Source organism: Notolepis coatsorum (genome assembly GCF_963971535.1).
Source record: "Notolepis coatsorum genome assembly, chromosome: 11".
In the NCBI taxonomy this organism is placed as follows: domain Eukaryota; kingdom Metazoa; phylum Chordata; class Actinopteri; order Aulopiformes; family Paralepididae; genus Notolepis; species Notolepis coatsorum.
The window spans coordinates 87,562,702-87,580,409 of NC_140175.1; the positions used below are offsets into that span (position 1 = coordinate 87,562,702).

At 46.6% G+C, this 17,708-nt stretch overlaps 1 protein-coding gene across 2 annotated transcripts in view; it reads left to right on the top strand.

Annotated features, from left to right (window-relative positions):
- Positions 1 to 17,459, top strand: part of LOC311236579 (AF4/FMR2 family member 1-like) — a 127,805-nt gene extending 110,346 nt beyond the window's left edge. The window contains exons 8-19 of one of the 2 annotated variants that reach the window (XM_084324265.1): positions 1,261 to 1,405; positions 1,507 to 2,526; positions 2,686 to 2,777; positions 5,150 to 5,510; positions 6,124 to 6,218; positions 8,833 to 8,902; positions 9,446 to 9,582; positions 9,949 to 10,020; positions 10,548 to 10,641; positions 14,302 to 14,345; positions 14,800 to 15,050; positions 16,224 to 17,459. In XM_084324265.1, the coding sequence (XP_084180391.1) occupies positions 1,261 to 1,405; positions 1,507 to 2,526; positions 2,686 to 2,777; positions 5,150 to 5,510; positions 6,124 to 6,218; positions 8,833 to 8,902; positions 9,446 to 9,582; positions 9,949 to 10,020; positions 10,548 to 10,641; positions 14,302 to 14,345; positions 14,800 to 15,050; positions 16,224 to 16,348 (2,506 nt within the window). In that variant the 3' untranslated portion in view covers positions 16,349 to 17,459. The remainder of the gene's footprint in view (positions 1 to 1,260; positions 1,406 to 1,506; positions 2,527 to 2,685; positions 2,778 to 5,149; positions 5,511 to 6,123; positions 6,219 to 8,832; positions 8,903 to 9,445; positions 9,583 to 9,948; positions 10,021 to 10,547; positions 10,642 to 14,301; positions 14,346 to 14,799; positions 15,051 to 16,223) is intronic. The other variant, XM_084324266.1, reaches the window with a different exon arrangement.
- Positions 17,460 to 17,708: the final 249 nt, after the last annotated feature.

Genomic DNA, 17,708 nt, shown 5'->3' on the forward strand with positions numbered 1-17,708 from the left:
CCAGTGTTTCTCCTCCTCTAGTCCGCTCTGAGCCAGTGTTTCTCCTCCTCACTCTGAGCCAGTGTTTCTCCTCCTCTAGTCCGCTCTGAGCCAGTGTTTCTCCTCCTCTAGTCCGCTCTGAGCCAGTGTTTCTCCTCCTCTAGTCCGCTCTGAGCCAGTGTTTCTCCTCCTCTAGTCCGCTCTGAGCCAGTGTTTCTCCTCCTCTAGGCCGCTCTGAGCCAGTGTTTCTCCTCCTCTAGTCCGCTCTGAGCCAGTGTTTCTCCTCCTCTAGGCCGCTCTGAGCCAGTGTTTGAGTCCTTGCTCCTCCTCTAGCCCACTCTGAGCTAATGTTTACAAAGTGCCTACGTCCGAGGGCACTCACCGTTGTTGACACTGTGGCACGGTGGCCTTGAACTTACTACAGTGTTGCTAGTATTCCTAGTACTGCAGCTGAGGAACAGCATCGTGGAATTATCACACGGTATCTGCGGGGTATTCAAAAGTCTTAAGTATTCAATTCATAATTCTCAATTTAAAGCATTAAAAGGTATTCAAAAGTTTAAAATGTAATTTGCACAGGTGTCGGGAGATGAAATAATATTAAATATATATATATGTTTTTGTATTCAAGTCATTGTTCTTTGTGGGGCTACCAGGAACGAGTGCTGCAAATGCAGCCGCCAGTTCAGTATCACCGTGGTTATTCTTTTTGCTAGTATGGTCGTGAAATTGGTGTAACACTTTGCTCTAAGTGGTATTAAAAAGTCTTCCAATTGAACTGCAGATACCCTGTAATAGAGTATTATGGTTTCCTATAGTTTTCCAAGACTTAGTGGCCAAGAACGTCGGTAGTTTTCACAAAAATCCGAGACTTGAAAAATAGCTCCACGTTCACTTCCTTTCCTTCATGTCAACGACACCCTAGATATGTCATCCCAGAGTGTTTGTTTGAACTGTCCTCCACTGTGTTGCTGCCTCCCCGGGACACGGGGGTGGCTGTTAGTCCCATGGCCTGTCGGTACAGTGCGTGCTCAGGGTATACAAGCAGTGCGAAGATCTAATCACCTGTCTGGACATTTTCCTCTCTCTGACAAATGGCCTGTGCCTGACTCGCTGTGTGCCGGCACGGCTCAACGCCCTGTGGAATAGTGTGGAGGGAGGTGTGTCTGGGCATGTGGGCCTGATACCCCTCTTATGTTTACCCCTGATATGTAAAACCCTGCCATTTAATATTACAGTAGTGTTTGATTTCTGACCCTGAATGTGTCTGTGGCGTTGTAGCAGTACGGTTGCAGCAGCACATTCCAGTGGGGTGGAGTCGGCCAGCTCCAGTGACTCGGAGAGCAGCTCGGGATCGGAGTCGGACAGCGAGAGCGGCCCGGAAGAGCCATCTCGACCTCTCAGGAGCAGCTCCCCTTTGGCCAAGGTAAGTAAGCCCCACGCCGTGTTCACGCCTTTTGATGCGCGTACATTGTTAATTTATTTCTGAAAGTTTGAGTCGTTTGTGTTTCTTCTCCGCCTGACCAGCCTGATGTTCCCACGGCAACCCATGTCGATTGGCAGCTGGCGAACTGGATCAGGTCCAGCCAACAGAACTCCAGCACAGAAAGCCACGGTGATGCCCTCGCCTCTCAGAGCCCCGCCCACAAAGAGAGCCCCGCCCACAAAGAGAGCCCCGGGGCCACCAAGGGGGAGGCGGCCAACACCACAGAGGACTATAAGCCTTGCCTCTCTCCTCTCCAGGAAGAGTATGGGGACAACCAGGCCAAACCTTCACAGCGCAAAGAAGCTCCCAACAACTACAGCCAGCAGAACCACCACAGCGCCCCCTCCACTAACTCATCCTCCACCCACAGCACTTCCAGCAGCCATAGAAAGACTGTAGCCAACAAGCACCCCTCGAAGCCAGCCAAGGCCCCTCGCCCCGATGACCCCCAGGCAGGCGTCCAAGTGGAGTCTGTGGAGGTGGTCGCCCCACGTGACAAAGACCCCTCCCTCACAGACAGACCCAAGGTGAAGACGAAAACGAGCACTAAGGGCAGCGGTGGCCCCAAGGCGGACGGCAAGAAGGCTGCGAAGCGCACCTCTTCCGACAAGCGCAAAGCTGGACCCGAGTCTGGGCCCAGAGTGACGTTGGTGTTGGACTGTAAGAGGGAGAGCGAGCGTACGAGATCCCCTTGCCCCAGCCCCGCTCAGCCCGACCAGCCATCCCCCGCCCCCCCGGTCAAGATCAGTAGCAGCAGCAGCAATGTCAGGACAGAGACTGTACCCCGGAAGGGCCACAAGAAGCCCCAGAGGAGCCTGTCGCCTCCAGGCCACCAGCCCTCGGCCAAGCGGGGGTACTCGGCCAAGGCGTCTCGGGCCCCCGACGGGCCTCCCGGAGCCTTGCTGGTGAAGATCCAGCTCAGCCTCCTCTCCAGGGTCCCCCGGGCAGCCAGAGCCTCTCAGGGGACCCCCAGCGGTGGCAAGAGACCAGCCCCAGCACAGGACGGAGGAGACACCAGCGCTTCCACACCCACGCCTACCAAAACCAGCAAAAAGAGACCAGTGAGTTGGACGTTTCTTTCCTAACGCCAGAATAGAGTAAGAAGTCGCGGCCAGCTTGGAGATGAACATTTAGCGTAGCGGGTCTTTACATCGCAGGCTTTATTTCTTGATAACTTTTACATAGTAAGTAAATCCTGTTTTCATTTGTTTATTTTTCAGGCTGAGAAAGAGTCTAAAGTCCCACCCAAGAAGAAACCAAAGCTTGAGAAAGAGAAGACCAGCTCATCGTGTCCTGCTTCCGTCAAATCTGAGTGAGTCCCCCCAGCCCGGCGACTAGGGAGGGTGTGAGTCCCGCCAGCCTGGCGACTAGGGAGGGGCGTGAGTCCCCCCAGCCCGGCGACTAGGGAGGGGCGTGAGTCCCCCCAGCCCGGCGACTAGGAAGGGTGTGAGTCCCGCCAGCCTGGCGACTAGGGAGGGGCGTGAGTCCCCCCAGCCTGGCGACTAGGGAGGGGCGTGAGTCCTGCCAGCCTGGCAACTAGGGAGGGGCGTGAGTCCTGCCAGCCCGGCAACTAGGGAGGGGCAGGGGCGGCGGGGGGGAGGGGCTAGCAGGGTCTTAAGCACCCTCTGAAAAAGGCTTAGCCCCCTCTAAGCCCCCCCTCCCAGTTATGTTTTTTATTTTATTTATATATAAAATACATTACGAATTCCGTTATATTGGACATTCGTGGGTTTGCGTGATGAGTATCTCCACCTCTTTTATTGTGAAGCTGTATCTATCTACCGGACGTCATCAAAAGCATGTCTGTCACTATAGCCAATTGAAATGCTAGAAATGGTCACGTGGACTGGGAGAACCAATGGAATAGTCCCACCGGGCCGCATGTATATTATTTCACTTCCGCGTTCGAGCTGCGTGCGAGTTCAAAAAACAAAACAAACATCTTTGGATAGAACGGGGAAATATAACGCTTCTTTTAATAAACAGGAGCCATACATAAAATACGGGTTTATCGCAACAGGTCGGTGATTCTTGCGTGCCGAGCCGACGTCCTCTCTGCATAATATGTGGCGACAACAACAACAACAACAACAACGAGGCAAGTTGGCAGATAAAGTAGCTGCTGCATTCAACGCCAATCTGGAATTGGAGGGCGGCGAGTGGATATGTGACATGTTTCAAACATTAGCAGGGATTTTGGAGGACTTAACAACAAACAAGGTATGGTGAGTCGTGTTTGCATGCATTCTGATCTGTTCGTCACCCGCCGCGGTGATCTGACTGCAACAGCTGATCTGCTGTTCATGAATGAATGAATGAATGAAAAACAGATTGCAGAATGGGTACAATACAGTACGGCGCAATACACACAATTGTTAAGGGGATGCAGACCAGAGAAAAACGTTTTTTTTTTTCAATATCAGTATATTAAATTAGCCATTGTTTTTGTTTGTTGCATTAAAATTCATTAGCCCCTGCTATAAACAATCCAGCCCCTCCAAAGCTCCCGCGAGGCCAATTCTCTGGCGCCGCTACTGGGGAGGGGCATGAGTCCCCCCAGCCCGGCAACTAGGGAGGGGCGTGAGTCCCCCCAGCCCGGCAACTAGGGAGGGGCGTGAGTCCTGCCAGCCTGGCAACTAGGGAGGGGCGTGAGTCCTGCCAGCCTGGCAACTAGGGAGGGGCGTGAGTCCTGCCAGCCTGGCGACTAGGGAGGGGCGTGAGTCCTGCCAGCCTGGCAACTAGGGAGGGGCGTGAGTCCTGCCAGCCTGGCGACTAGGGAGGGGCGTGAGTCCTGCCAGCCTGGCGACTAGGGAGGGGCGTGAGTCCTGCCAGCCTGGCGACTAGGGAGGGGCGTGAGTCCCCCCAGCCCGGCAACTAGGGAGGGGCGTGAGTACCTGAGTGAGGCCCCCCCCTACAGAGAGACAAGAAGATTGATACGATAAGCAAATTTCCCAAAATGTTGGCGTGTTCTTTTAAGTTCCCATGAAAAGTTTGTTCTAAACGAAGGTTTGTGCATTTTCAAATTGTGCCAACAACATGTTGCCCACTTTGCGTAGCGTACTATACTATTGATACAGACATGCCGTTCCATGAGTGGAGAGACCTGCTGCAGACAGAGAGTGGAGGTAATTATTACAAGTGGTAACTGACTGTTTTGACTGACAATACGCATTACGCATCAGGTATATTACTGTGCATTGTTATGTCAGGGGAGCGAGAGTGAGTGAGTGCGTGTGTGAATCCGCGCAATATTTCATTATTGCTGCTGCCGTGTGCTTTAAGATGCATTCTAAAAATGTATTTCCCTAAACAATTGCTCGAGCACTACTCATGTAATTTATGCAAGTACTCGATCTGGGAAAACATTATTTGTGCCCATCCCTACTGGCAACTACTGGTGCAAATATATTGCCTGGTATGCTGTCCTGAAAAAAAGTCTTTAGTGCTGGACTGTTGCCACCCCTGACCTATGTGATGTATCCAACACAACCCTGGTGTTTTCCACCTGGCTAACCTCCTTCTGGGTATTCACTGATTAGACAGTAATTATTGGATTCACCTGTCCCTTTCTGTTGTGTGAATGAGAGAGGGAGAAAGACGAGACATCTCCACCCAGGTGCAGTAGTTGACCTTGACCATGTGTTTGCCTAATCTGAACATGCTCTCTGGTTCACCGTCCCACAGGAGCCCCGTTGACGCAGCAGAGAGGGAACGAAAGAAGGCCAAGAAGGCTCCCGCGCCACTGCAGCAGCCCCCCACGCCCCAGGACCCCACCAAGAGCTCATCCTCCACGCCCCAGGACCCCGCCAGGAGCTCAGCCTCCACGCCCCAGGACCCCGCCAGGAGCTCAGCCTCCACGCCCCAGGACCCCGCCAGGAGCTCAGCCTCCACGCCCCAGGACCCCGCCAGGAGCTCTGGGCGACACAAACGGCACTCCGGCGACGGCCAGGACCACGGCACGGGGGCAGGCGGCGGGGGCAGGGACACCCCCGCGAAGCACAAGAAGAGCACAGGGAAACGCACAGAGCACTCGAAGACCGGAAAGGTAAACCCGTCAGCCTCGGCCCTCGGCCAGCGTTCATCAAACCTCTCCCCGAGTGGAGGAATGCTGACCTAGGATTTCTTAAGCCAAAACACAGAACTTAAAGACAAAACTAATCCTGTATCAATATCTCCACTCCGAGCCACTTGATAAATGCCAGCCGCTCTTGCGGGTTGGGAATTGCTGTTTTATTTATTTATTTTTTGTATCAAAAGCTGCAAGGTCGCCAACAGACGACATGGGTTATTTCAGATTGTTGTAATATGAGGTTGGGGTGCTTGGCTTGGCTCGCTGGACCAGCATGGAACCAGTGGGGCAGTTTCTAAAGTATGAGAAAAATGTCTTCTGCACAGATTTGGTTCCTAAACTGGTCATTGGGGATTCTCCCCCCCCCCCCCTTCTCATGACTGGAGCACATTTTGAGTTACTCTGGATTTGTTCTGTTCCTTGTTCCAAGGGGTCTGGCATGTCGCTACTTGTTCAAACAGTCTTCATGAATGGAACCGATCTGCCCGATAGCGAAGGAAGCTTATTTAAGTAGTTGTTTAGAAAGCTGATCCGTTGAAAAGGGCAACTAGCAGGTACTCACTGAGTGTCTGTTTTGTGATTCCAACAGAAGGCCCCAAAGAACAGCAGCTTCGCCGTCCCAGCACCTGCCCTGACGGCTGGGGGAGCCTCGGCTGCCAGGCCCTTAGTCAAGTTTGAGGACAGGTGAGCTTCCCTTTTACTGTGGGGGGGGGGGGGGGGGGGCATCTGTCTTGTCACTCATAACCCAAGACCAGGACCTCAGAACCAACATGTGACTTTTACTTTGATCCCGGACTGGGTTGGTTTTAACTGCATGAGGTCTCCGGACCTGAAGTTACGTTATATAAGTTATATGAAGTGCTGTTGTGTGTGTGTGTGTGTGGCCTTCTCTCAATAGACCCATACTAGAGGTCCTTACCTGAATTAATTCACTAACTGGCAACGTTGTAAAATAAATACGAAAACAAAAGAAACTCCAAAAAGGAAGTTTTTTTTGAGCAGCAGCAAATTCAGCAGCAAACTCTTCTGAGCCATGTTGCAAAACTACATTATACTTTAAGAATAATTGAACTGTCTGACTTTGATAAAATCATGATCCAGTTTGACATGTTCTGTTTTCCATGCACTTCATCATACACTGTTTTGACTGCCGTTGAGAGAGCCATTTTTATACAAGCCTGTTCCCAGCAACTAATGTAGGCATCAGGAACTCATTTGGTACTGGATCCTGATTGGCCAGAACTGAGATACTGCTGAGCGCCTGGTCTGTTAAAAGGCCTGTCTGTTAAAAGACTGTCTAAGCAGGACCCTAGAAAACAATGTAGGCAGGACAGGAGATGGAGCTGAAAGCATATGTTCTCTCGACAGCATTGTATCACCATGAAAGCATTCAGACAAGACAGCTAATTAAATAATAAGAGGGAGCTTCATTCCGTTTAGGCTCCCTCTCTAGTTAAAAGTTAATGTGACTCGCCCGCAGCAGTCTCTCTCTTTCTTGTTGTAATCAACTGTGTTATTCTGTCAGTCCGTGCAAACAGGATGGGTCAACTAGAATGAATATTATATGAATATCCACAGCAGAACATAATGATTATCAGACGAGATGTATATATTATATATTTTTTGTGCAATTTTAACAATAGCCTACATACACTTGTGTGTGTCACTTGTAATAAATACAAAGTGGGTAAATATTAATCTATCAAAAGGACAAATGGGGTTGGAGGCCATTGATTAATTCACAGCTTTTACACTACTAAGACCCTGTTTCAAATAATAATCTATCTCTGCATTCAATAGGTTTTTACTTTTGTTCTCACATAATTACATGTCTCTTTTACTTATTTACACACATGCAGTTACATTCAGTTAAATGACAGACTGAACATCTCGTGAACAGACAGACTGAAGGGGTTTTAAGGAATTCAACTCACTGTTTTGATGTCACTCCCTACCTCCTGTATGTTGACAACTGTTGACAACTAATTACAGGAAAAATGACAACATGCTTTTTTATTCTTATTTATTTGGATCCCCCATTAGCTTCCACAAAGTGGTCGCTAGTCTTCCTGGGGTCCACACAAAAACAACAATAAAAATAAACGACAATTAAAATCACACTGCATCAATGGAACAGAAAATGCAAAACAGGCCAAATATACAGATCAGAAAACAAGCGAAGTAACTCTACATATGAAACGGTAAACAAGAATGACCTACATTGAACACAAAGAAAAAGCAGGTCTGTCAGGGAGCATATTCCAAGCAGAGGAAGCTCCAGAAAGAACAGCTGTCATCATGCAATTTGTATGAGATTATGTACGAGATTGTACGAGATAGTCTATCATAGATGGATTGTTTTATATAATAAGTGAATTTAAAATGTCAGTAGGCCTAATGTAAACAGAACTGCCGGCTAGGAGGTTGACAACAAGGCCTGTGTTTTTTTTATTCATTTCATTTCATCAACAAAACTATTTTGTTAAATGTTGTTTGCCCAAAGTATTAACTTAAGTACTGATAATTGTTTTCACAATTTCTTCACAAAATTAGGGAGCATCAATAACCACGTAGTAAAGTATCAGTGTGGATAAGCAGTATGGATAGTGGTATAGATAGATTAGAAGTATGGATAGTGGTATAGATAGATGAGCAGTATGGATAGATTAGCAGTATGGATAGTGGTATAGATGGATGAGAAGTATGGATAGTGGTATAGATAGATGAGCAGTATGGATAGTGGTATAGATATATAAGGTATGGATAGTGGTATAGATGAATAAGCAGTATGGATAGTGGTATATATGGATAAGCAGTATAGATACATAAGCAGTATGGATAGTGGTATAGATGAATAAGCAGTATGGATAGTGGTATATAATTAAGCAGTATAGATACATAAGCAGTATGGATAGTGGTATAGATAGATGAGCAGTATGGATAGTGGTATAGATAGATGAGCAGTATGGATAGTGGTATATATAGATGAGCAGTATGGATAGTGGTATAGATAGATGAGCAGTATGGATAGTGGTATAGATAGATGAGCAGTATGGATAGTGGTATAGATACATAAGCAGTATGGATAGTAGTATATACAGAATCCTGACGACACACATCCTTGTCTATTTGGCTACTGGTACAGTTAGGGTTAGATTATCCGTTTCCTTTTTTAAGATCCAGAGATCGCAGCCACGGTTGTCATTCAGAACGTGGCCTCATTTAGGATCAGTGTTCTTATGACCTATCAGGAGCGAGCATCACGTCACATGTCTAACCTGATGTCTTCCTCCTGCAGGCAACATCCAGTAGAGCATTACATGAAGGAAGCCAAGAAACTGAAGCACAAAGCGGACGCCACGGTAGTTGTATGTACCCCTTTTCGCTTACCGTCATTCACCATGTTCACACACGGGCTGCTTTGCTCTTACATCATGCTCATGTTGGGTTCCTTCCTTTTATCGGGGCGACAGTGGCACAGGAGGTAGAGCGGTCGTCTAGTAATAAGACGGTTTCCCCGGTTCGATTCCGGCTCCTCCCGGGCAGCATGTCGAAGTGTCCTTGAGCGAGACACTTAACCTCCTAACTTCTCCCGATGAGCAGGTTGGCACCTTGCATGGCCGCCTCAGCCGTCGGTGTGTGAATGTCTGGGTGAATGTGAGGCATAAGTTGTAAAGCACTTTGGTTAAAAGCTGCTATATAAATGCAGTCCATTCTCTCCTCTCCATCCTGTTCCCACCCAGCAACGGGGTGGAAAGGAACCCAACCTGAGCATGAAATCAAAAAAAAAAACGGCAGCCGTGTGAATATGGTTAATAGTAATTATTTTATCTGTCGAGAGTACAGTCACGATCAGTCGAGAAATAACTAACACCAAATCATGTAAAATGTGTGCGTGTGCTCCTCCACAGTCTGATAAGGTCAGTAAAGCCTTCAACTACCTGGACGCGGCCATGTCCTTTGTGGAGAGCGGCATCGCCATGGAGATGGATCCCCAGACTCCCAAGTCTGCCTACACCATGTTCGCCGAGACGGTGGAGCTCATCAGGTAGGCGCCCGGTGTCCCAGTCTGTCTGTGCGCCTTTTAACTTTTCATGAGCGCCTCTCATTGAGATGCTCCGCGCGATCCGCACGTTTCAAGCCCGGCGCTTTGAAGGTGAGGTCTCGCACCTCTGTGTTCTCTCTCGGTGGTCGTTTCGTTTGAGAGATGAGAGAGAAGGAAAACAGAAATGACTTTGTGAGAATGCAAGTCACGGCAGCGAGCGGCGGTGCGGAGGAACACGACAACATGTATCCTGGTCACAGCTGCTCGATGTCTGACCTCAACGTGAAAACCAGCCTTGTCTTCTTTTTTACCCTCTGGTGAACCTTTTCTCTCTCTCTTTCTCTCCTCTGAACGCCTCTCTCCCTACAGGTTCATACTGAAGCTCAAGAGCACGATGGAGCCCTGTGCCCCGGCCACTGAGAAGGACTTCACTGTTTTATGGTGAGTCACAGAAGAGGAGATGACGCCACAGACCAGGGGTGGGGAGTCATCAGAGGCCCAGCATGTGATATCATCATGATACGAGTCATATTATATTATAGATATAGATATAGATATAGATATATATATATATAGATATATATATATACGTATTTCTAATAAGATGACGTTTTCAGTCTGTTCACGTCACACATCAAATCATAAGAATTCTTATTGCAGCAAAATGAGTTTGTCGTGGAGCAATAAAAAAATAATGTACCGGTAATCAGTGTATTTATATAATATCAGCATGAAAAATATTACAATATATCGCTGTATCTGTTTTTTTTTCTTTTACTCTTATTTCAGCCCCAACAACTTTTCTCCTTTTTTTTCTCATTTGTAACGGGTTTTCCCTCTTTAGGGCCTGAATGAGCCAGAACAACACTTCCTTTTCATCCCAGCTAATTACAAACCGAGACAATGTCCCGGTCTCCTGTGAGTGAAGTGAAGTGAAGGGTGTGACGTTCTCATTGTGTTCTCACCAGCATGAAGTGCCAGTCCCTGCTGCAGATGGCCATGTTCCGCTACAAGCGCGAAGCGGCTCTCAAGTATTCAAGGACCCTCACGGACCACTTCAAGGTAGGTGTTCTCAACTCAACACTGCCGGCCTTGTTGTCCTTGAGTGATCGTGTGGGTCGCAGCTGTGCCACAGACGGAAGATTCGCCACGTGAGAGCATAGAGCGCGATGGAGAAATGCTACTCCAGTGTTTTGTTGTAGTTGTTGTTTTTTCCACTTATTTGTTTAGTTTAGTTTATTTGACAAAAAGCACGAGTCATGTGAAATGACTTGCATTCAGTGTCACACGGATAACATGATAAAGTTCAGGACTTATTTCCATCATGGTCCTTACTGGGACGAGACCATACACATAGAGATATTTACATGGAAACTGAGACATACTACCTGCATTTCTGATACACAAAAAATACTACTAAAGCTAACGTTTTGCTACTGTTGATCTACTGCTGATCTACTGTTGATCTACTGTTGATCTACTGTTGATCTACTGTTGATCTACTGCTGATCTACTGCTGATCTACTGTTGATCTACTGTTGATCTACTGTTGATCTACTGCTGATCTACTGCTGATCTACTGTTGATCTACTGCTGATCTACTGCTGATCTACTGTTCTACTGTTGATCTACTGTTGATCTACTGCTGATCTACTGTTGATCTACTGTTGATCTACTGCTGATCTACTGCTGTTCTACTGTTGATCTACTGCTGATCTACTGTTGATCTACTGTTGATCTACTGTTGATCTACTGTTGATCTACTGCTGATCTACTGTTGATCTACTGCTGATCTACTGCTGATCTACTGTTGATCTACTGTTGATCTACTGCTGATCTACTGTTTATCTACTGTTGATCTACTGTTGATCTACTGCTGATCTACTGCTGATCTACTGCTGATCTACTGCAGGGCCCTATTCCCCGTACCTGGTTCAACTAAGTCGATCAAAAGTCCCATTATCCAGATTCAATTAACCCGATGTTTGAATCCAGGCTTTCCATGTTCCTCGAAGGTGGATTCAGTCTCGTTAATTCGAACCAGACTTGATACTCAGGATAATTGCGCGCGGCCGCCTCACCTGAAAAGACAGCAGGTGTCGATCGCAGAAATCCTGATTTTCTAACGGCATTGATTGATTGATTAAAAACTTTATTAACAGGGCGGTTAGGTGGCTGAGCGGAGATTGCGTTCGTCACCAACCCCGGAGCGAATCCAGCTCACAGCTCCGGGGTTGTCACCAGCTTGGCTGGCCGTCTGCACTAATACAATTGGCTGTATTAGAGGGTGGGAGAAGCTGGCGGGGTGGGTCCGGGTCGTTGTAAACAGCGACTCCTACAGTTCGGTCGGGGCGCCTGCTAAGCGCGGATAGGACTTGAGGGGGATAGTGTGATCCTCTCACGCTACGCCCTCTCGATGAGAATCCGCGCTGCCAGGTGAAAAGAAGCGGTGATTGGCTGGACGTGTGTCGGAGGAAGCACGTGGTAGCCTCCACTCTCCCAGATGATCTGACTGTGGGGGGTAAGTGCGCAGCGACCAGGAAGGGACTGGGAATTGGCATACGACTAACATTGGGATGGGAGAAAATCGGAGGAAAAATGGAGGGGGAAAAAGACCAAAAAAAAAGAAATGTATTAACAGATTGCAGAATGGGTACAATACAGTACGACTCAATAGCCTCGCAGACAAGTTAAATGCATAATCTATAGGCTAATTTTAAGTCCCTTATTACCCCAATCAATCAGATTATATTTATTTAAATGTGCCTGCTGGGAGTAGGCTTAATGGAATGAATAATCGAATGAGATCTTGCTAGTGAAAATAATTAGTTAAACTCTTTCAGAATAAGTAGTATAAGTAATAAGTAAGTATAATGTGCTTAGGTATCATGTAGCCTACTATATAAATACATGGTTCCCAACGTTTTCAAGGCGCGACTCCCAAAATAACGTGTAGGAGAGGGAGTTGGAGGCTATACAGTTTCACTATTAATCAGGTTTTAATCTGTTTCGGACATCATCCATACATGCATTGAATTGATTAACCTTTGGTTTACACCAGTCATGTTCATCACCCTCTTGTTCATCATCAGATAATAGTGCTTGAACAGATAAATGCATTTTCTCAAATTCATTCTACAAAACGTCAAAGGCTTGCAATTGCTCATTCATTTTATCAAGTCACGTCATCAAATCCGTAAAAACAGCGCATCTCATCAGACATTTTAAACCCAGTTACAATTCACAATAACGTGTGAGTGACAGTGATGCAATTCAACAATCCACAGATTCAGATTCCTCGTAATTCATATCCACAATCCACGCATAAAGACAGTTCAATTTATGCTTGAATGAAACACAATTCGGGCGCTCCGCCGCAGATACATCCACAGCGAAGAATATGAAACTAATCAGAGCCAAACTCCCGATAGGTTTCATTCATTAAAAATATCCCAGCGGGATTCACATTTGCAATGCTCCGCGTTATTAAAATAACTACATAGTGTGTCGTGATAGCGAGTGCCGTATCCGTATAACTATGACGTGCATTATTTAGGACAAAGTAAATTCATAGGCTGAATATGATTTATATTATTTTACATTTCAAAAGCCCCCTCTAGAAGAACGAAGCACAAAAACATAATTCAGAATGGTATAAATGGGATCTAGACTGAGAATTATTTCAGGAAGGGAGCTGGCATTTCTTTGCGAGGGTGTGGCCATGCAGGTTATCCAGCTAACTGAATTTAAGCCTGCGCTGGAGCAGGTTCAAACTTTCTGATCTGTTACCATGGTGATTTAGAAAATCCGACGTCGGGGAACGGAAAGTTCTGGCTTAAGTCAAGCTATGCTGGAAATTATCCGGCTAACTCAGTTAGCCAGGTACGAGGAACAGGGCCCTGATCTACTGTTGATCTACTGCTGATCTACTGCTGATCTACTGCTGATCTACTGTTGATCTACTGCTGATCTACTGCTGATCTACTGTTGATCTACTGCTGATCTACTGCTGATCTACTGTTGATCTACTGTTGATCTACTGCTGATCTACTGCTGATCTACTGTTGATCTACTGTTGATCTACTGTTGATCTACTGCTGATCTACTGCTGATCTACTGCTGATCTACTGTTGATCTACTGCTGATCTACTGCTGATCTACTGCTGATCTACTGTTGATCTACTGCTGATCTACTGTTGATCTACTGCTGATCTACTGTTGACCTACTGTTGATCTACTGCCGGGTTACTTTTTTAGTTTTGGAAACAAAAGTAATAAATATATATAAAAAGAGGTCATGGGTAAGACACTGAGGGTTACCCTCATTTACAGCGACGACGAGCTTACAAAACAAGACTGTTTCATCCATATAGACGCAATAAATTAGATTAGAATGAACAATAAGAAATCAGCTCAGACAGTTACAAGTCGACACACACTGGTCACAGATCATACATGCAGCAAGAGAAGGAAGAACCTCCAGAGTCAGTTGGAGGGCGTTCCAGGTGTCGGAAGCATCAAAGGAAAAAGCAGTTTTCCTAGTTCAGAGCAAACTCCAGGAACCCTGAGTTCAGTGATGTATGAGGGAAGTTTACCAATAAGGGCTTTAAAAATAAACAAATACCAATGATGGTATTATTTTACTTGGATATTTCTTGTTTACTAAATCAGACCAGATGACTGAATGTTTCCTAAATGGGATCATCTTGTCCTTTCTTCCAGAGCTCCGCTAAGTCGGCGCAGGCTCCCTCCCCCTGCGTATCACAGTAAGTGCTGCCCTCTATCTGCAGGGTGCCGCTCAGCAGTCGGAGGCCTGTGTGGAATGTGGCTAATCACAAGAAGTGGAGTTTAAATACCAGACCGGCTCTTTTCTGATGGAGAGCTGATCCCAATTTAATGTACATGTTATTATTCTAACAATTTAGACATTGGAACTGTTTTGGTCGGGGCACGGTTTGTGTATGAATCTCTCATCCTCGGATTGGCTGTAGATTGTAAAACCTTGTACTAATTCAGAATGTGGCCTCATCTTAGATCATGTAAGAAATTGTCATTCAATGGATAAAAGTGCACAGAAAGCCTTTCAGTATCATAGTACTCACTGTTTCACTCTTCAGTACTCACTGTCTCTCTCTCTCTCTCTCTCTCCCTCTCTCTCTCTCTCTCTCTCCTCTCTCCTCTCTCCTCTCTCTCTCCCTCCTCCTCCTCCTTCTCCCCCAGAAGCACAGGGACCCCGTCCCCCATGTCAGACATGCCCTCCCCGGCCAGCACGGCCAGCAGCTCGGGTCCCGGCTCCAACCACAGCAGCGGAGGAGGGGGCGGAGGAGGAGGCGCGGCGTCGGGCCCCATCACCGTGGTCATCCCCCAGGTCATCCAGCAGGTGGCGTCCTCCTACGTCAACATCACGTCGCTGTTCCTGAGCGCCCACGACATCTGGGAGCAGGCGGAGGAGCTGGTCAGCAGAGGCAGCGGTGAGGAGGACAGAGTGTCCACTGTGTCTAGCTGTGTGGGAGGAGACGTTCAGGGGTGTAAAGTACTCGAGTAATTGTACTTTGTTACAATACTTAAGTACTGTTTTGGGGGATTTGTACTTTACTCAAGTATTATTAGGTTTGTATACTTTGTACTTTTACTCCATTATTACATTTCAGAAAAAGAAAAAAAACGTACTTTTTACTCCTTACATTTAAAATGCAGACCTACAAAGTACAAAGTACAAATCTCGCAGGTCCAACCATTTTAATTAGTATATTTGTTTCTCTGGCCGAACTAACGTTTACGTTATTGATCCTGCGGCTGCACTTTATTTAAAAACAGCCAATCAAATCCCTATCAATGGAAAATGAACCCGCCCATACCCATGCTGATTGGTCCTTGTGCAAGACTAGAAAGCGGGGATCTTTGATTAATCACCTGCTATCAGAAGAATAGATGGTCAGAAACTTTAATATTTAAGTACATTTAAAAGTAGACGCTTTTTGACTTTTACTCAAGTGTGTTTTTAGCCAGATACTCGTGACTTTTACTTGAGTAAGATTTTGAGACGGTACCCATACTTTCACTTAAGTATAATTTCTGGGTACTTTTTACACCCCTGATTAGGTTCCACTGCAGATAACAGATTCTGATAATGTTTAGTATGAGATACGATAAGATGAGATATTCCTCTATTGATCCCCTCGGGGAAATTCGGGCAGCATGGGGGAGGTATGGGCAGGGTAATAATAGAAAGACATAAATATAGGCAATAAAGAATTGTATTCTATTATGCTATGAGTAAAAGTAAACGGTATGTCAGTGCAGGTTTGGTGGAGAGAGAGAGAGTCAGACACACTTAGTGGTCAGACATTCCTAATAGTTCTCTGGAGTTCTGCAGCCATTACTTCTCCAGCTGCTGGCAGAGATCCACAGTTGTGGAGCCTGACGACTACTGGGTATCCTGATGGAATGATCCAATCTGTTACTTTGACCGAACAGTATAGTCTTGGATCATTAGTCTGGGATCATTTGACAAAGATGATAGTAGTAGAATCCCATTTTTTTCCCCCCCAAGTTACTTTCCTGCGTTTTGTGACTCGGTATTGGATGTTTTGGTGTTTTAGCCTGGCACGGGTCTATTGGAACACGTGCATGTCTGTCCTCAGGTCTGCTGGCGGAGTTGGACCGGGCCATGGGGCCGCTGAGCCTGACCTCCAACATGGTCTCTGTGGTGCGCTACACGCGGCAGGGCCTCCACTGGCTAAGGCTGGACAACCGTGACACACAGTGACCCTTCAGCCAACCCACTCCTCGCCCCCCCGCCTACTGGATGCCTGTGGACCCCCACACTACGCCCCCCCCCCCCCCCTCCCCCAAACCCCACGTGTTCCTACTACGGCTACCTGTGAAAACTGGAAGTCCTCAGAGATGTTTTCCTGTGGGGCCTCATTTGGAAAATGCACTGTCATCCATATCACACACACACACACACTACATATGTAAACACCCCCACATTCTCCACTGAGCCCCTCACCTATATATAGACGGTCCTCCCAAGGTACGGCTTGGTGTCCTTAACCCCCCCTCCCTTCACAGAGTGTGGTGCTGTGAGGATGGTTGGTAGATCCGGGGGGACTCACTCAGGAGGGGGCTGCTTCAACAGAGCTCAGATGGAGGCAGAACGGTATACAACCAACACACCGCATAATCTGTTACGTAGCAAAGGTGCGCTGTGTCGGTTCTACGTGCTACATCTCGATCTGCTCCCTGCTGTCTGGTGTGTGGTCTCATCGGCCGCCACGTGCTCACTATGGACAGGGATGACACATAGCTTATTTATTAGCCTTATTCAAATGATCTTTGTTATCATCATTATTATTAATATTATTATTATTATTATTATTATTATTATTATTATTATGACGAGTAATACTTTGTTGTTGATGTTCATTTGAAATTTTTCATTTTGATCATGAGGTGTAGTCATGGGCAATGTTTACTTTAACCAAAATTAAATGTACTCTGGGGAACTGAAGGTACCCGCATCATCCCAGAAGATTTTAAGATAGATATGTATATATATATGTGTGTGTGTGTATATATATATATATACACACACACATAAGTAACCCCCTGTTTTCTCCCTAAGTATTTTAAAGAAGTTTGGTTTAGCGGATATACTTTACCCAGAAATGCGTTAACTTCAGTATTTTTCTATTGACACGCTTCCTTTGTGTTGTCATGAAAGCCCTTGGCAGTTTATTTTTTTTTGGCAATCATGTTTTCTTGTCCCCTTCACTTTTTCTCTTCAAAAGAGACCAGAAGCTTCCCTGCTTGTTCAGGGCCAATAAGAGACTAGATGTTTCCCTGTTTGTTCAGGGCCAATAGACCACTGCAAGTAGTTGCAGCTACGGCTGTGGGGGTGCTGGAGACATGATCCAATAGACTTTTATGCGCCTGAGTCTCCTGAACACGGCGCGACCCATTCCTAATCGATCAGAACTAAATCGGCCGAGATAAAGTCCATTTTTCAGCACCTACTCCCCATGTGTAGATTGTCAACGGAGTCTGAACGGCGCGAGACGACGCACGAATGTTGAATGTTCCATCAGAGGGGGGAGCTTCGGTGGCCAGTGTCCTTTCAGCCGAAC